The sequence below is a fragment of the Mus pahari genome, chromosome 1, assembly GCF_900095145.1.
Source record: "Mus pahari chromosome 1, PAHARI_EIJ_v1.1, whole genome shotgun sequence".
Lineage (NCBI taxonomy): Eukaryota > Metazoa > Chordata > Mammalia > Rodentia > Muridae > Mus > Mus pahari.
In genome coordinates this window covers 161580290-161600972 of record NC_034590.1, presented here as the reverse complement: position 1 = coordinate 161600972, position 20683 = coordinate 161580290, and the positions used below count along the sequence as shown (strand labels likewise).

At 38.5% G+C, this 20683-nt stretch overlaps 1 protein-coding gene across 5 annotated transcripts in view; it reads left to right on the top strand.

Annotated features, from left to right (window-relative positions):
- Positions 1 to 20683, top strand: part of Sorcs1 (sortilin related VPS10 domain containing receptor 1) — a 501662-nt gene that overhangs the window by 293601 nt on the left and 187378 nt on the right. For all 5 annotated transcript variants that reach the window (XM_021205280.2, XM_021205273.2, XM_029537410.1 and 2 more), the window contains exon 4: positions 19346 to 19504. In XM_021205280.2, the coding sequence (XP_021060939.1) occupies positions 19346 to 19504 (159 nt within the window). The remainder of the gene's footprint in view (positions 1 to 19345; positions 19505 to 20683) is intronic.

Below are 20683 nucleotides of genomic sequence, written 5' to 3'. Positions count from 1 at the left end.
ACCCCAGATGACGCCACGGGAAAGGCAGGGCACAAGGGAGTGGAAATCTACCCAGCACATGCGCAGCTGCCTTGTTTGTTTGTTAGAGCACAGGACAATCAGCGCTATCTTGTAATGGCGAATGTGAGGGCGGCTCCCCACAAGAAGGAATGTTTACAGATATCTAAATTTCAAAACATAATCCCCTATTCTCTCTTCTGACAAATAGCATTTCACTCTAAATTTTTCCCAAGAGCAAGAGATTAATTATTTCTATTCACAGTTGTTAATTATGTTTTCAAACTGAAGCTGATAGAGCAACTTGCCAAATTACTCCCCAAGTACACTATCTTCATTTTTCAAATAAAAGACTGTCTTTAATGTAACAATTATTAGCCACCTTCTCTCATTCTTTCTTTTCCATGCATTAATTTATGTTCCTTTTGTCTTGTGCAACACAAAGATATCAAAATACTTTCCTTTCTACTTTTTAGTTTTGATTCTCTCCATACAAATTAACCCTATACCCAACTCATATTCAACTTGTAAGATAAGCTGGTTATTAAATGGTTGTATATCATTTTCTCTACCAGGAGTCATCTGTATGGTAGATGTTTAGAGATTTTGATATGGAAAATATTCTTGTAGAAACTGAGTATAATAGGAAACATTTTCCAGCAATTCTTTGATACACACTTATATTTGGAGCTGAGAAGATCTCATCTATTTCATGGTAATGTATCTCATCACATCCCTTTGAACCTACATTTGGAACCTTTTCATTGGCTACTTACAAGTTTAGAGAATGTTGTTCTCTGCCTGCATCCTTTGCTCCATTTAATAAACAATATACAATGTGGAGACAAGCCAGGATATGCTATTGAGATAACAAGACCTATAGAGCAGATAGATTGAAAGAAAACAAAATGAGCCTCTCCAAGACTTAGAAAGCTGTAATTCTAACCACCTTCAGCTGTGCTAGGAGAATCCAACTCAGTCATTCAGATATGCAGAGTACTGTGATCTGAAAACTAGCACCAAACCACAAGAGGACTGCGCATGCGTTTGTGTGTGCCTGTGTAGATAATTGGCTTGTGTGTGCCTGTGTAGGTAATTGGCTTGGGGTTGAAAACTAGCTTCAATCAGTGGGATTTGGGGGGTCTGTTTTCCATATCCCCTCACTGTTCTTTACTCTCTAAATGAGCAAGTTCTTGTAATGCTATCAAATATACTTCTTAGAGGAAAGGTTTTGATATACTAGATATGTTATTTTGAGAATTCTGCCTCCTAGGGATTAAATATCCTCAAAATTCTGAATGTATATATACAATTATCAAAGAACCGATAAAATAATATATAACTCTATTCATCATTGAACCACAAGTTTGATCTATTGGTCGATGAGTTAAATTTCCCCTATTAAATTGTGAAGCTGGCTATTTCTGCTCTAGTGAATGGGTCTGTGGGTCCACAGTCTGTGTTCTAGGTTGGTTGTATATTATGCTGCAGGCAGTATGAAACATTACCTGTGATCAGGTGGGAAATAATTTCCCTATTCTCCCTAATCAGGAGCCACAATACCATCCTTGGGTGAAAGATAAAATTCTTTTTTTTTCATCACATGCATCAAAGAGGCACTTTATTATTTTAGAGTCAATACTTTTTAAACATGAAAATCTATTTTACTTGTGTGTGGTCTTTAGTTTTTACTGTCAATTTAGTACAACCTAGAATCACCTGAGGAGAAAGTCTTAGTTGTAGAATCACCTATATCCATATAGGGCTAAAGTATCCAAAGACATCACCAGCTACAAGTCAATCCCAAATGAGACAGAATACACAACTGCAAACAAGTCAGGATGTGCTGTTGTATTGCTTATTGAAATCAGAAGCCCCATCTCTATATTGCAGCCATGTAGGACAGATGATGATTCTGATTCCCATAATAAACTCTGCTTATTCTTTTAGCCAAACATAACATCTGTGAAGTGTTTCCAGCAGTACTGCCTTCCCAGGTATAGATAGATACATTTGTGAATTTAAAATTCCCAGAAGTTGGGACAGTAACATGGCCCAGTAGGTAAAATCCTTACTGTGCAACCTTAATGGGCTGAGTCCACTCTCAGGGATTCATTATGGAAAGAAAGAACTAACATTCACAAGATGTCCAATGGCCTTCACATGTCTATTGTGAGCACATATATGCTCATAATGCTCATATTGCCCCCCTCACATACACAAGAGACTTTTTGGTAGTGTATAATTGAACAATGGGACACAAAATGAAGTTCCCTTGGTAGTATCATTATGAAGTAGCACCTTGTATCTCAGAGAGGTTAAGTACAGATAGCTTTACTGCTTGGTCCAGTTTACCTACTGTTCTTTAAGAAAACGTTCTTCTGGAGGAATGTATGAGTCATCTTTGCTTCCTCTATCTTGTACTACTCTGGGGATGGGATGACTACTGTGTACAAGCAGAGCTCCAACCTGAGAAAGCCATCAGCTGATAGTTGCTGATTGCATGGATCGAAGATGGTAAAAGCAAATTGGCTTTCTGTCTAGGTCAGTGTTGACATATGGCAGAGATGATACTGGGTAGAATTTGGATGGATGTTTTATCCCAAGGGTTACTGAAGAGTTTTGTTTTGCATGAGCTTTTCCCCCAGCAGATCTGGTTTAAAAATTCATGGGTACACCTGGCCTTTTGTTTCAAATTCATTTTTCATATATTCTGGTACAGAAAAAAAAAATCTCAACAAGATACCAAATTGGAAATGGGTTGCATTTGTAGCTAAGGGGGTGGGGGGAGCTGTGTAGTTCTCAGAGAAATTGCAGAAGAATTGATGCTGAGCTAAAGAAAAGGAGACATTTTTGAGGCCAAGTTAAGGATCACAAGTTAGCAGCTTCACCTTGGAAGGAGCCTCGTCAATTAGTCTTAGAGGGAAAAGATCTCGGTTAGCCAAATGATATGTTGGGGTCAGTGGACCAATGTGTAAGTTGGCTCCACTTGTCTGTGAATTTCAAGGTGTTGGAAGGTATTTGAAATGCTCGGCTTAGACACAGAAAGCTTCAGAGCAAAATAGCTGTAGATCATCCGCCTGCATCTCCCAGAGTAAGGGTAGGCAGTGTGAGAAATGACGGTCAGCCTAGCTGAGAAGGCTGGTGCTTCTAAGAAAAATGTATTCTTCATATGAAGTGAAAACTCTAGCTTAACTATGGATATGCCAAATTTAATTTAATTTTGATCCAGTTTTATATCACTCAATCAGTGAGCTTCTAGTCCCAAGACTCCCCTTCCCTCCATTCACCCCCTCTCTTCTTTGGGAGCACTGAGAAATGATATTTAGCCTCAAGGCTTAGCTTTAATAAACAAAGTGACCTTTACATTTTAGCTCAAAGGAGTAAATATAATTTTAGAGGTGCCGTTGGCAATTGAGCCTTGGTTGGAAGGGTCTTAGACTAATGGACTGCTAGCGGACTTTACCTTCAGAGAAACAGAAATTTGATAAAGAAACGGGTGAGAAACCCTGTGTGTCAAAGATAGCTACATCATGAAAATGTGTGGTTGTGGATTTAGAAACAGCGTGAAGTTTCTATAATTTGGAAACTCTCATTTACCGTAGAGTGTATCTGCATGGCCCATGGCACTGGCTCACCTAGACTGCAGGAAATCTCAACTGTCAACATGTAAATGAAGAAATCCCTCACGTTACAGAAAGATACACCATGGGCTTCTTTTAAATGGGAAGGGATTTTTGTATATATTGCTAAGTAAAGACAGAATATGGGACCCAAAACTATGACTCCCTCCTACAGGACAGTGAGGAATGATTTTTTTTGTAAGACGTGGTATTTGGTCCACAGGGTGTGATACACTAAAATTTTATTTCCCCATAAACTGACTAGATTACTTCTTAATCCAGACAAAGCCACACGATGTTTGAATTGAGGAGATTAGAAACTGTCTTAGTTAGAAATGGAACATTGAAAATGATAAAGTCAGGCTCTTGGATATTCTGTGAATTCCATTGACCCTTATCTACATAGCGGCAGTATAAAACCCTGTCTCTTATTCACTAAACACACATCTCTGTCGAAATTCCTCTTTAGACCACTTTATAAATGCAGTGTTGCAGCACATTTTCTTAATGTAATCTTATTGGAAAACTTTAATATAGCAAACACCTTGTTCCTTCACTATCAAGATCCACAGACAATGGCAGAGTCCATGATTTTAAGGGCTCACAATAGTGAAAATTCGTTATCCCTCCACACATTAGCATCAGAGCATCCTGCCACTCTGCAGCCCCTAAGATCACATCGTCTGATTTGTTTTGGTGACATTTTTCTGATTAAGTATCTAGTTTTCATAGATCAAATTGGAAACACTTGTTTTGATCTATAGCTGAAAATTCTAGATCCAGCATTAACAGTTACTTAACAATATGTTGAGCCAGAAATAAATATTTAACTGTTAATCCTCAAAGTTTGTTCCTCAGAATGTTAGTTCTTAAAAATACCCATGTGAAAAAATAGATCTTCCTTTGAGTACACATGGCAAACCTTATCTCCTTTTTCTTTCTTCAGAGCAGCTTTAAAAGACTTTTAGAACCTGAGATTTATTTTCTTCCTTTATTTTGGTGATCCTCACATCTACAGCTCAAGTAATCTTTTGCAACATAAAACTATTCATTTCACTTAGGAAATGCTATCTGTGTGCTTGGGTTTGGCTCTGTTCAATAAAAATGGAGCCAATTTATGAACCGGACAGTGTTATCATTTTATAGTTACCGACAGAGATAAATGATTGGCATGATGAATGGTTTCTGAAGGTCACATGAGTGGACAGAAGAAGAAGAAGAAAGTTAGATTGGTAATCTCAGGCTGCATGTGCTTGACATAAAAATCACTTGACTAACGGGTAAGCTCACTTAAGCCAATTAGCTAGGGATTGTCAAGCCCAGGCATTTCGTATAGAGGACAAGGCAAAATGTAGCTGAGCAGTCAAGCTGCAGAAGGAAGAGCTTTCCAGCGATTAAGGTGTTGCTCTCTGGCTCTCTGCATTCACACTCGACCATTGGCTATGCATCCATCCTTGACTCTAACAAGAGTATGGCAAATATAAAAGCGAAAAAAAAGCCCAAGTGTGTCTCTATAGCTCCGAATATTTGGTTTCTCTAGTCAACTGTGTCCAAAGTCCTTTGCATAGTTAGAAAAATTCTTTGAATTTGGTTGCAAATTGTATTTCCTTACCTCTGCCATCTGAGGAACTTCTTACCTACAAATACAAAGTATAAGTTCATCTCAAGCCTTCCCCACTTCAACTCTGTCAGGTTTGTCCTCCCCACATTAAACATGCACACACACACTCACTCACACACACACACACACACTCANACACACACATACACAAACACACTCACACACATATACACACACTCACACTCATTCACACACACATACACAAACTTACACAAACACACACTCACACACATTCATACACACACACACACACACACACACACACACATCTTCAAAATTCATTGTAGTTTCGATTGGTTTATTGTTCCAACTCCTTTTATAGCAGGAAAAACTTTTTTTGTTCTATAAAACTTGAATGTCAATAGTTATTACCATATGCATTCTATTGAAAAGCATTTGTTGTCTCTAAGTCAGTGCTGTGGACCAGTTGTTTTAAATCATGCTCTGGTCTGTCATCTCAGCATGAGGACTGCCAGGTGATGCTAAAGATAACCGAATTGGTATTAGAAGGACAAAACGAACAGCCAAATGGCAAACATCTTGCTATTCCCCAAGGAATAAAACCTTTTTCCCTACAATAAACAGATTATAAGGATTTGTTTAGTCTTATCATTTATGAAATAAGTGCAAAATCTGTATGTGAATGAACCTCTGTTTATTTACATACTCTTTGGTGATTTTATAATAATGTGAAAGAGTTGGCTGGTAACCACAGTCATCCCATGATTTCTTTGGCAAGAGATCTTCTTCCTGTGTGATGTGGGAACTAACAGCCTGGGTGTGAGCCCTGGAGATGACAAGGATGTTCTGTAACCTTCACAGAGAGACGATGGCACTCCTGTACCTACATTCATTCTCTTGAGGTTTGCTTCTGTTTCTGAGGGGACATCCTCATTAATGTTCATAAGGGGCTATGTAATGCTTAAATGGAAAAAAATGGCATATGGGTATAAAATTTTCCTAAATACCAGTTTTAGAAATTGGAATTTTTCATTCAACGAACTGTTTTGAACATCTTAAAATTAATAATAAAAAGACAAAACTAAAAATGTGTGGATTGGTGATATAGTAAATACTAGAGAAAATGTGTTTTGCTGTGACAATTTTTCTCAGCTCACAGCCTCTGAAATGCTGTGCACAAGAGAATTTCTAGTCTTTTCATTGTTTTGAACTTGAAGTAAGCACCCAGGGTCTTCTCTGTGAGTGTGTGTGTGTGTGTGTGTGTGTGTGTGTGTGTGTGTAAAGCATTACTTTATGGCCTCTTTCTCCAAAGTATAATTGAAAATAAAAACTGTATAAAAATAGCCATGACAGTTAAAATAAGAAAAATTCCTATAATTAACTAAAAAAGAGTATGAACTAGCAACCTATCTGTCTTAGACCATGACAAATCTTATAATGGAAAACATTTAACTGGGACTGGCTTACAGCTCAAAGGCTTAGCTCATTATCATCATGGCAGGAAGCGCGGCAGCATCCAGGATGGCATGGTGCTAGAGACAGACCAGAGAGTTCTACATCAGGATGGACAGGCAGCAGGAAGAGAGTGTGATCCACTGGGCCTGGCTTGAGCTTCTCAGACCTCAAAGCCTATCCTTTCTCAGTGTCATACTTCCTCCAACAGGGCTGTACCTAGTCTAATACGGCTACATTTCCTAATAGTTCCACTCCCTGTGTGCCTCTGGGAGTCATCTTCATCCTAACGCCCATACTGTCAGATGATTTTGAGAGATGATAAGCTAATGTCCAAAACATGAGAAGGAGCAAAGAGGAAGATAAATCTTCTCTATATAGCATGTATGAAACCATGGTATGCACACCAAGTGCTCAGTTTCCAGCTGTCACCTAGAAGCATCACAACAAGAGAGAGAAAACTTCAGGATAGGTGATAAGTTTTAAACTCCAAGATAAAAGTATATACATTTGTGATTTCTTTCCTTCATATATGTAATTAGATGGTGCATCTCAAAAGTGGGAACAAAATTCATACTGTTTTATATATTAATTCTACTTTAATTACTTAAAAATAATAATTGATGTTTAAAAAATTAACCAATACTAAATCATACTATATAAGTGATCATCAGAAAATATCTACTAATAGTACTTGATTAATTGTGTAGAGGCATGTTTATAAAATCATATTCCACATAGCCATTTAAAGTAATAGAAGGGAAATTTTCATAGCCTGTAAAATGCTTGCAATGTTATGTATGTATGGGAACAAAAATAAGAAGAAAACAAAATCAAACAAAAAATATCGATGATCATATTTTTGCTTACTGACATTACAGTGACTATTTTTTCTGAGTAAATTTTAGAAGGGCTTTTTAAAAAAATTTCTCGGATGCTAATTCTTATTCATGTTGAAGTACTCACTAAATTCAAATAAGGTGAATAAATAAAAAAGAAAACTTTGATATTTTGGTACAGGTACTTGTACTTAAAAAGTACTAGATGCTAAATGCATTCCTCAAGGAAAATTCATTTTGATGATCATAATATCCTATATGATTTTTCAGACACTGTAAATTGGTGTTATGACAAATGAGTCTTTGAAAATAAATAAAAATACTCTTTTATTAAGATACCTCATCAGAGTAAGATTTTAGATGGAAAAGTGAAAAGAGTTTTCATTAGAGTTTCTGGGAGCTGGGCACATTGTGGGAAGATTGACAATGGGGGAAGAATGTTTGAGCAGAAGTAGAGAGAATTGTTTCATGGTCATGAAAAAGCACCAGTAGGTCACAGGACACATTGTCATTTAGTAGTAGAAGGGGTTGTTTGAAATATAGGCCAACAATCTTGAGTTTTAAGGAAAAGTAAACACTTCAGAAAGGACATATATTTATAGATAAGTATTATGAGTTTTTCCTTAATAAAAAGTGGTTACTGTTTCATAAATGTTTGCTTAGTTTATCTGAAGAGTTCATTTTGGGATGGAATTGTACAAGGCTGACATATAAGGGATGATTTTTGTTGTTTTTTGCTATTTGTTTGTTTTTAAGGAATCTCTAGAGACAGGCTAGACATCAATTCCCTGTACAGTTGAGGATTCCCTTCAGTTTGTGATCCTTCTCCCTCCCAGTCCCAAGTACTGGGATTACAGGCTCAAACCACGATGTCTGATTTATGTGATGCTGGGATTAAACTGAAGGCTCTGCATATGGTAGGAAAGCACTCCAAAAACTGAGCTATACACAAGCCTAGCAAATCTCCCTGCCATCAGGATGAACAGATAAGTTTTCTACAAACCATAAATACAGGAGTGCTGGCATAGTCCCTTTCATGTCACTGTGACTAAATACCTGACAGAAACAATTTAATACAAGAAAGGTTTATTTTAGGTCGTAGTTTGAGACAAGGTTCAATGTACAGCAGAGAAGCTGTGGTGGAGTTGCTGGGTCGCTGGAGTATACAGCACAAGCAGACAGCCTGGGACCCTGAGAAGGACCCATATACTTAGAGGCATCATAACCTCCTAAACAGTATGACTAGCTGGGAACCAAGTGCTAAAACACACAAGCCAAACCTACTTCAATGATAGTATTTATGATTATGCAAAAGGAATGCTTCAGTTCCATTTTCTGTATCTGTGGTAGGAATATACTCGCAAAACCAACTTAATGGTGTAGGGAGAATTTTGGTTTCTTCAAAAACTGCAGATAAGTTATGTGAGTATGTTTTTCTTTTAATGCCATTTGTTTTGTTCTCCCTGGTGCTGCATTTGCTGTTGTGTTTGCTTTTGCTATTGCTTGCTTGCTAGCTTGCTGGAGTGCTAGGTATTCTGATGTTGTAAACTGGACTTGTTCCAAGGGACCTGACGACCTTAACCAGCATGAAGTAGTCTATAGTGGTCTAGGCCCCCTTTTTCCTCTAACCTTCTTTTTCTCCTCTCTAGTGTTGTGCAGTTGGAGGAAATTAGGGTGGAATAATCATTGGCAACAGGGTAGAGATTTAAGATCCCACCCGATTAGTAGCACAAAAATAGTGCCAATAGCATGGTGAAAGCGCTTATTTTGGCTCATGGTTCTGAATGGCTATTGATCCTAGCAAGGAAGTCACAGTGGGAAGAGCTCAGGGAATTGGTCAGATCACATGTGTAATCAGGATCAAAGAGCAATAAATCCATGGATCCCAGTGGTTGGCTCACTTTCTCAACTCTTACTCAGTTCAAAATTCTCCTGCCTAAGGGATGGAGATGCCCACAGTGAGCAGGTCTTTTCACCACAAATAAGGTAAATCGAGTTGATGCTCCATTGATAAGTCTACAGACAAATTTAATGTAGGCTATTCTCCTTGAGAGTTCCTCCCCTAGTGATTCTATACCATATCAACTTGGCAATGAACAAAAAAAGCCAATCATCCCAAGGAATAAGCCAGAAATTCCTAGAACAATAGATGGTATACATTTACCCTATCTAAATGCACTGAAACAGGCCAAACCATGAGCTGTCTTCTGTACACTCACAGCAGCTCCTAAAGATCAAATAACTTTTGGATGGCAGTATCTTCATAGACTTATTCTCTCCATCATGACATTGAAACTTGGCCTGAAAACACTTTTTTACAGGCTTAAAGCAGATTGGCTCTTGTAATTTAATTGTACTGACAATGACCTCATGAGAAGTCATTCTTGGTAGGAACCCTAACCACTAAACCACACTGACGAGGTGTATGAAGAAATCATGTGGGAAGTAGAGTACCCACGTGCTGATAGCACATGTGCCTGAAACTTAACTACCCAATTAGGCTGCTCCTAGATTCTTGAACCCTAAGATCATGAGGAAAAAAAAATGCTTTTTTTTTAACCCAGTAGTCTAAAGTATCCTGTTAACAGCAATTCATTTATAAAACAGATATTTCCCTTTAAAACAAATGAACAACTCTGCACCGTTTGTGCTGCTTCTGAAAGATGAAATTAGCCAAGACACACACACACCTTTGGAAATGCAATCACAATGCATAACTTCTTCAAGAGTTTTACCAACTGATTCTGTAAGAAAGAGAAAAAGGGAGAATGGAAAACCGACAGATAAAGGCATGATTATGCTTGGCAACGTGGCCATTAAGCTTGTTTGCTCTTATTTCCTCTCAAAAGCAACTTGAAATGATCAAATGATTGTCATGAAGGAATTGAAGGAAGGAAAATTTCCCATGGACTAGACCTCCTGGCTAGCAGGGGGCTCTTATTCCTCGAGGATTTGCTCTTTCCCTATGTTCCTGGGGAGCAGCAGCAGAAGGAATTCTCACTCCACTAACCCCCAGATCCTCTCTGAGAACCCCCTGGTGGTCGCCATAGTCTTTTCAGGAAAGCTTTAATAGCCAAACATATTAGCAAGGCTGCATGCAGCTGAAGCCTCGTTAATCTTCTCCAGTACACCCTGCAATTTATGCCACTTTACCACACTGCATTAATACAAGTACAACTAAAATACACTTACCTGGACATTGGTGCAATGAGAGGAATGAAGACTGTGGCTACATTCGAGACTGAGGGACAGAACTGATTTATTAGCGTGATATTATTTCCTTGATTTTCAACTTAACGTTGACTCAAACAAAAACCAAGCAACACACCTTCAGGGTTTTCCAGAAATGGTGTTGTCTTCATCCAACTCGGGGTTAACGTGTACAGAGACCGTTTCTTTCTTGCTGTCCTCTTCCCCACCTGCCTTAATCATTTCTAGTGGCATAAAAAGATTTCTCAGCATTAAATGAACATCAATCCTTGTAAACTTTCCTAAGAGTTAGGAAGGCAAATGCTTCTTTCTTCCATCACCATGATTCCTTTTGAGAGCAGCTAACATTTTTAAATAATGTAGCCTTTTGGCAGTTATAGCTCTTTGGAGATTTAAAAGAGAATTTATTCTGGGTTTTGTAATGTCCATGGAAATGTGTTCTGATTACATGTAAAATAGGGGGCTATTGATATTCCTGGAAATTTTAAGGTGGAACAAATATTACCAAATTATTTAATTGGTTTCTATGTGACAGTAATAAAAATGCCCCCTGAAATTGTACATTTTCCTTTAAAATACTATGTTTAGGTTTTGTAAACTAAATGATATAATCATAACCATTAATCAATATTATATATTACCTGGTCAGTTTTATACAAAAAGAGCTGTGTCATTAGCAAAATGAGATTATATTTTCACATGTTAATAACACGCAGAATACATATATTAGGAAACCAGTTCTGCTTTTTTTAAGAGCTAGCATGTGGGGATGTAGTTCTTTCATTATTAATACTATCATTCGATCAAAGATTTTATATCTGTTTCTCTTTTTTGTTTCTTTTCTATCTTTACATTCATGAGAGGGGAGGTGTTTAAAAGACAAGAAGAAAAGTGGCTTGGGCCATTGTGGGAATTCTGACAGAAGTGAAGATTGGATATTTTGCTTTATAGTGAAGATCCCATTTCCTTTCTTCAGGAATACCTTGTTTTGGATGTGTACCATGTGATATCTAACACCTGTCATCGAGTGTCTCCATAACCTTGTACCTTTCTTGTATCCTTTGTGTCCCACTATGATGTATTCTTTCCCTCTATTCCTCCCCTATCTTTTCACTTTCTTTTTCTTCCTTTCCTTCCTGCTCTTTTCTACAAATCAACTGTTCTTTTCCTTTATTTATTTTTTTTATCAGAATCTACAGTTCTAAATCACCATTCATGATGAGGCGATCCATTGAATGCTCACACATTTAAAAACAGTGTACACCTTAGGTTGCTACTTACAAATTGTGTTACCCTAAGCCAGTGCTGACCCTAATCTCCTTTTTGTCAAATGGATAGAACAAGCTCTCTCAAAAAGTGGTATTATATTTAGTACAATTGACCGGAGTAGTGGTTTTTCAATTGTAGTATGGTGCCCCACAAAAAGTACAAGCTCAGGAAATACCTACTTGTTTATTGTCATTGTCCTCATAAAGGCAAAAATATTCAACACCTATACCTTTAGAGCACTACATGACACATGACAGAGAAAAGTTTCAAATATTCGACTCTGGACTGGACCCAAGATACTATTGTTGCAATGTACATAACAGAGTTCCCAATTTTTCAGAGTATTAATATCCTTGCCTAAAAATCATGCTCTTTTTCTCTCTTAGTGAGTGCAGCATCCATTCGTGATGGTTTTGTCCAGAATCAGACTTAGATCTCGGTCATGGTTCTTCTTGAAGTTTCAAGCTGGTGCATGCATGCACGACCCTGCTCATTACCTGCCTGTCTCTGAGCACATGTCCCCTTAACAGAGGCTGAGCTGAATCCCCCAGAAATGGGAACAGAGCCTCGCGGTAACATGCTCTTCTAAAAATAGGATTCTCTAAGGTGCCTCGAGGGAGGCGATCGTACACAGTTAGTTGTTTCACAGGACCTAAACTAGGATGTCCTGTAACCTTCCTTGAAGTGTCTTCTCCCATGTGTAGCCCAGATCTTGTCATTATGGTGAACTTGCTTATTGATTGAGTATGTTGTCAGGCTTCACAAAGGAGAGTTTATAGAAGCAATTCTCATCATTGTTCCATGCAGTGGTAATGGGAAGGGCCTTTTAATAAGCAATGAAGACACACAAGGAAGACTAAACTTATGTGCTGCTTGAAAATTCCTTTTTGTAAAAGTTTCAAATTCCATCAAAAAGGGGAAAAAGTGATAAAAATAAACATGCACCCCAGGGACCTCTCAGACACTGAGCCACCAACCAGGCAGTATACACCAGATGATATGAGGCCCCCAACACATATACAGCAGAGAACTGACTTAGTCAGAGAAGATGTACCTAACCCTGAGAGGCTTGGGCCCCAGGGAATGGGGAGGTCTGGTGGTGGTTGGGTGGGGGAGGTTAGAGGACATCCACATGGATTTGGGGGATGGGGTGTGAGGTGTGGGATGTGGAACAGTTGGAGGGTGGACCGGAAAGGGATAAAGGTCTGGACTATAAAAAACACAAATGATTAAAGAATAAAAACAAACAAACAAACAAACAAATCCACAGAATAAACTTCAGAATACAATGCTAAAGTTTTAAGCAATTTCTCAGGTCCTAGGTAGATGGGCTACTGCAAAATATTGTCTTCATCTCTTAGCATTGAGTCATACAGTTCTGTGTTAAGAAACAAAGATGGTGCATTATGCAAGCTTCACTGAGCTGAGAGAATACAATGTAGGGCGAGTGGTTGTGTTACCCGAAGTTTCCCATAGACTTTGGTCTGTCAGAGTATATGTGGCTGAAACTTCCTTCCTCTGATCACCTTCTGCCCCTTCATTCACTATTATTTCTGCTTCAAGGACTTTTCTTCCCTTGGACATTTTGGGATCTGTTTTAATGCTCACTAACACTGTCCTACAAAGAACTTTCAATTGATGAACACTTCCTGCCCTCACCGTCAGCTTTGGGAGGGAATGGTGCTCATTCCACACTGGGAATAGGCAGTTTTTTTTTTTTTTTTTTCCACCCACATTGGTCAGCAAATTACTTCCTTGCTCTGATTACATTTTGCTTAATTTGTTTTTAATTTCCAGGCCAGAAGTTTGCCACTGGCCTCTTGTTTTGTTTGTAGAGAAAAATATTTGTGCTTGAACGAAACGGAACATCTATTGGCTGTCTTGACCACTTTGTCATTTTCTGGGTCATTATAAAATTCATTTGTTATACAGCTGTGATTTGGCCCTTTGGACCTATGCTAAGTCTTGAGAAAAGTAAGAATGACATTTCCCAGAAGCTCAGAATTACCACTGCTTGAGTCTAGCCTGTGAGTGACCTACAAGCAACAAAGGAACAAACAAGACATGAATAACACAAAAGAACTCTTTTTGTGTTAAGATCAAAGAAATGATGGAAAAATATATACCCTGAAAAGTTGATATTCCCATTAGCCTTGTTTCATCTAAGCAGGTGGGTGGTCAAGTTCCAAAGCAATATAGCTAGGGGAAGAATTGTAAAACTAAATAAACACTAGCATTTCTCTGGCAACAAGAACCGCAGTGCACACCTGGAAAAATCATAAATCTGCCTGACAAGGTTGAAAATTGTGTCATGGAGCCATATGGTGAATCTAGGGCAAGTTTAATTTTATGAGCCTTTCATATTTGTATGTATGGGCATATGGACCCGCACGTGGCACTGCACACATGCAATGTTTGGAGAACATCTTTAGGAATCAATTGTCTCCTTCCATGCAAGGATCAAACTCATGCATTCAGACTTAATGGAAAGCATCTTTTACCCAATGAGCAATCTTGCTGGGCCACCTTCAATTTTTGACTACGCTAAGCTGTCAGAAGGAATACTACCAAGAGAAGAGAGAAGTGATGTATTTGAAATCTATAAATTGTATTTCATGTTCATTTGTCACCTCTAGGAAAAGCAAATAAAGTTTCTTCCTCCTTCTGAAGTAGATGATGAATGATTGCTTAGAGCTGGACTGCGGCAGCCTGTGCTGCAGTTATTGACTTCCTATGGAAAACAATTCATCCACAGATGCAGTCAGTGCCATGTCTGCACGCCCCGCAAGGCATAGGTAAACGGGTGCTAATCACCCCAGTCCATCTGAACAGAGACTAATTATTCCAGTTCAAAGCAATCTCTTCCCCTTGTCTTTACCCTGCTCCTGTCCAAGCAGAGCAGCAGAGAATGTGAGAAGACTGAACCCTCAGTGCTACAGGGGGCTCCTGTCTTATGTTCAGTAGAAGGCATATGCTAAGTGATTCATTCATTCACTCATAGATTCATTTGTCACAAAGGTACTTGGGCCTACTGTGGAATAAGCTTTATTTCAAGCTGAGTCCATTCCCCAGAGAAATACTGTTGAGAATATGAAAAGATAGGATTTACACCTTCTGCAAACTTCTCTTGAAAACCTGCTATTTATTTCATTACCCAGAAGGAAGAAGATGCAACACAGCAGAACATCACTTATTCAAAGACACTTAAAGAGCCAGAGGAGGGTGGAGAGCCATCTTGACCTGGTTACAAACAAGGGGAAGATGGCTGACTGGATACATTGATGACTGCGCAGGCATAAGGATCTGAGTTCATGTGACTAGGGGAAAACTTAAAGCTGGATTAACCACTGTGTACCTGCAGTCCCAGCATGGGATAGTGATGATGTGGGGAACCCAGGAGCTTGCAGGCCAGTCTGGCTGACCTAACTGATCAACTCCAATTTCATTGTAAGACAGGGACTCAAAAAACAAAGTAGAGAATAACAGACAAAGAGACTAAACATTGTTCTCTGGCTTCTAACCACGTAAACCTGTGTGTGTGTGTGTGTGTGTGTGTGTGTGTGTGTGTGTGTGTGTGTTTGTGTGTGTTCACATGCTCACATAAATGATAGATAGATGATAGATAGATAAATAAATAGATCTGAATAGACAAATAAGCAGATAATAGATAAATGATAATATAAATAAATAAAAACTGAAAAGTGTAGTCTAGCATTTTGGAAAATTGGCATTCATTTGAGTTTAACTATTTTGAAAATATTGCCCTTTGGTATACTTTCCTGAGAAGACACAACTTTTTTTCAGATCAGCAACACTACCTATGTCCAAAGACTGAATTCTATTTATTATATGTTTCTCCATGTATGTTAAAACCTTTCACTGTGGATCTTGTTTAATCATTTAATTACTTACTAACTTACTTTTTGTAATTGACAAAATTGGAAGACAAACCTCGGTTCATTTGAGGCAAAATCATGAAAGAGTTTAAAATTGAAATAACAAGGTTTCCTTAATCATCCAGCAACTCATTAAGGATGCACTGCATTCTGTCACTGCACTAACCACAGCCTAATTAATATAAAGGTTATGATTAAGGAATTAAAATACATTATACATGTCTTTGTGTATCCAAAATTGTGCACTTGCTTTCATGTTTGCAATCCCCTCATAAAACTACATACATTCTAATTTTAAACACAAATATGAATACAAATCAGACACCATGATATAGCATATAGCTATGGGTAAAAAAAATCCAAGGGATCAATACATACATAATAAAGCTGTTAGTATAATAAAAGTATGGGTAAACAAAGATAGGTCCATACTGGCCTGACCTGCTTCTTTTGAGATTTGAGCAGAAACTAGCCTTTGTGGTCCAGACTTTTTAGACTTTCCAACATTATGTATGCAAATTACCAAGTGTAATGTTTCAGATGAACACTAGATAGAGAAGATGGGATTCTGATCACCCTATTTCTGATTTTGCAGGGGCAAAAACAAGAGCCCTAATCCCTAATAGTTTCATTTATATAATAACAAACACCAACGTCCCAAAAATTCTGTGAAGTATCTTAGGCTCTTTCTAATTTTCCAAGGGGGATACAACATAATTTCACAGAGCCTAATGAATTTAGAATATGCATGCATATTCAACTAGTTGCAGAAAACAATAAACAAAAATCACTTTGATTTGGGGGTATTTCCTAGTCTTCATTTGAATTCCTTTTATTTGTATGTCAGGGGAAGCAGGTTGTGAGATGAGAAGAGAGAGCACATTTTAGTTGACCAGGACCTAGGAAATCAAAATGTAGGAAAACTTCATCTGACTGGAGACAGTGGACGCCTGTGACGCCTCTTTGGGATACCATGAAGATTGCTTTTTGGCAGAAGGCAAGAGGTTGTAATACTTTATTGTTAATTGTGGTTAGGAATACAAGGCAGTATGATCATTTGATGGCATATTTGTGTTTTGAAATACAACAGCCTTTTTTATGTCCCAGTAAATATGAAATCACCTGGAAATATTTCTGTCCATTTAGGAGCCATCAAAATGTCCTTGTTTAGATAATGCACTAAATTTTTAACGAAGGCATGTGAGTTGGTACTTAGCAAATTCCCTTGACGGCCCCATGTCGGTAATCAAATGGAGGAGGCTGCTTGTTTGGTCAACATGAGGTAGGCAAACTCATAACTTCTGTCGGTGTTTATGGAGAGTAAGCAGTGTCTCATGCTATGTGAGAGACAATCAGAGTCCAGTTTTTCATGATTCCTGGTGTTCTCTCTTGTCTGGTGTGTGGTGGACAAGAACAGCATTCCTCTCAACCACTTTGTCATTTACAAGAGCAAGCTAGAACATAGACAAAGGACCTCAAGTTCATCTTGAAGAACTGAAAGAGACTCCATCAGTGTGTGTGTGTGTGTGTGTGTGTGTGTGTGTGTGTGTGTGTGTGTGTGTGAAGCACTCTTTAAGGCATTTGTGATGGCATCACATTCCTTTTAAAAGTGACATAAACTATCATGAAGTTTCAAAATAATGACTCCATATCAACAGGGGCTGAGTTTTCCTGGTATTCTGCTCTTTTATATCAACTCTTTTTATTCCCCTCTCTTTCTTCCTTCCTTTTACCCACTCGCTCTCTTGTCTTCTTTTTCTCCTCCTTCTCCTCACTCTCCCTTGTTCTCTCCCTTCCTGTCTTACTGCTAAGTTCAGGCTTCAGTGATCTCTCATCACCTACCCACACCTTGAACACATCTTCCATACTGAACCAGACTCAGAAAGTACTAATTAATAAGCCAATAGGAAAGAAGTCAATGGGCAGCATTAAGGCAGGCTGTCTGCATTTGTTAGGCACACACTTTGGTGGAGCCAGGGAGACCTACAGGGAATGAGATACTTCATCACATATTCCTAGAGGCAGAAAATCAGAGAAAACAAGCAGCTCTCAAGGCAGCTCATTCATCTTGCCCCGATTGCGGTTATTCAGAATGTTCAGGCCAAGGGTAGGAATCCCAACAAGATTACAAAACAAGCACCCGAAGCTAGGAGTTTCCCCAGATTTATAGCCCATGGGTGAAAGATGGAGAAGTGCAAACAAGTACGCTGTCTCTGTAAGAGCTTACATTCGTATCCTTGGAAACTGTTCTAAATGTATTTCTGAGTCCACACTACTGCTTCTAAATACCCTTTCCTTCCTTCTATCCCTTCTTTCCTTCTATCCTTCCTTCTTTCCTTCCTTCCTTCCTTCCTTCCTTCCTTCCTTCCTTCCTTCCTTCCTTCCTTCCTGCCTGCCTGCCTGCCTGCCTGCCTTCCTTCCTTCTATCCATCTGTCCTTCCTTACACCCTTCTTCCTTTCTCCCTCCCTTCCTCCCCTCTCCCTTCTTTTTACTCATCCATTCATCTGTTCATCCATTCATTCATTTTGCAGACATTTGTTGAGTGTGTAATATATGCTTAGCTTAGTCTAGCTTCTTGTAATACACCCATGAGCAAAATCTTGACCCTGATTCTCATAAATGTTATGTTGTAATAAAAGGGACATAGAAAGAATGAAAATAAGAATACATAATAGAGGGGCTTGAAAGTGAAAAAAAATGGTGGTAAGATTAAATGATCTATGCATTAAGACTCATGAAACATATCATAGACCCAAAACTAATAGAATCAAGTTAAAGGCAGAGCAACAGTGTACTGCTCATGTGAAAGAGGGGTGTGGGGCAGGAACGGGAAGAATTGGGACCCATGCTAATAAATTCTTCTTTCCTACACAAAAACAATACTTTCATTCTCCTGAGATGGAGTGTTTGTGACCAAGCTACATCATGAGGAAGGGCTATGATTAAGGGGGTAGTAGGAAATGATTCAGATTAACAAAATTAACTGGGGAGATGTGGCAGCAGGTAAGGTGCTCACTGCCAATCCTGGTATCCTGAGCTCAACGCTCAGACATACATGGTAGAATAAAAGAACTAAAACCTGCAAATTGACCTTTAACCTTCACCTATGTGCTATAGCACATGTATGGGTGCACATAAGCAAATAACATAAATAAAATAAAAACATACAGAAATACGATTTTTTTATTTAAAAAAGAATAACTTTAGAAAAAAATAGAGTTTCTCCTAAGAGTCTTACAAAGGGGATGAGAGTAGCATCTTCTGGTTTTTATCTCCTTTCTCTGATGAGCTCTTCCTTGTTCTTCCAATGATACGAATGGCTTTGTGACAGTTGTCTGGGTAGGAGGGTCAACGTGGCAGAATGCAGATGCTTCTCTGGCTGAGCACTGTCCGCCAGCCTTTTGTGCTTCTTCTGTCAATGCTGGGTCAGAGGCATTGCCGTGAGTAAGCTTCATTTTTCTCTTGCTTTCCTGCAGATTATGTTACTCACAGACCCGGAGATTGAGAGCAGTTTGTTGATCAGCTCAGATGAAGGGGCGACCTATCAAAAGTACCGGCTCAACTTTTACATCCAGAGTTTGCTTTTCCATCCGAAGCAAGAAGACTGGATCCTGGCATACAGTCAAGACCAAAAGGTGAGCACACTTACCATGCTTCGCACAGTGATGCATGGCTGCCAGAGCAAAGGTCACTGGTTACTTACCTGGGATTTTTATCTCAATGATTTTTATTTTTGTGTAGTATTGTGAGTGCCAATGAGAACATGGAAGGTTGCCTGTTGTAACTATGTAAAAATATGAGAAAACATACAAAAGAAAGTTGAGATATTAGCTAATATAGATAATACTAGTATAAGATAGTATAGAGACACAGTATGTAGCCTGGATGCCATGTTGGCCAGCTTTCCATTAAATACTGAACTAACACACATGATATGACAATATTTGTTTTAGTTCATAGCACTGAAAGTTCTCTTTCATGCCTGTATGGCCTTCACTTTGTGCCTCTAGAGAGTCAGCACATCATAGTGGGTCATAGGCAAAACTCTGCTACTCACTGTCAGATAGGGCACAAATGTTAGAATCAGGCTGTCCCAGAATACCAAAGAATTTCAGGAACTAAGTAACTTAAGTGCCTCTTGGTGAACCCCCACCTCCTACAGTCCCACAGGGCATCTTGGTAGAACTCACATCCTAAAGTTCCACAGTACCCAGAGAGACAACTTTTAGCTCATGTAACTTGATCGATTTTCAGCATCTATTACAGATGCTGAAAGATTTAGAAGACACTGAATTCCATGGAAACTGAGTTTGTTTTATGAGTGTAGATAGATGATCATTTTTCTTGGTTTAAGACCTATTTCTTTTCCCAGACACTCAAGGAGAAGCTATTTTACTAAGGTTTACAAATACTAGGGGGTGACTTTTAAGGTTTGAGAAATGTTCAGATGTCAGTATCGTCTTAAAACTTTTTTTTTACAAGTTTTCTTAATGGCAAATTGAAGAAGTCCATTGCTTCTAAAGTATTCCATGCAGTTGTCCTACGCATATGGGTTCATCACTGTGTGTATGCCCTGTAAATGTGTGACTACAGGTCATATATTTTCTATTAGTACATGCGTTATGTACGTACTACATAAATACATTGTCTTTTCCTTTATGGAACTTGTGCAGCAACATAGAGTGTAAGGTTAGTATGGCAAGTAAAGTTAAAATAGAAAAAAGATACTACATGTATTTAAACATGAGAGAAACTTAAACAGTAAAGTTCAAGGGAAGGCAGGTAAGATACTGGCATGCCCTTTTGAAATCCAT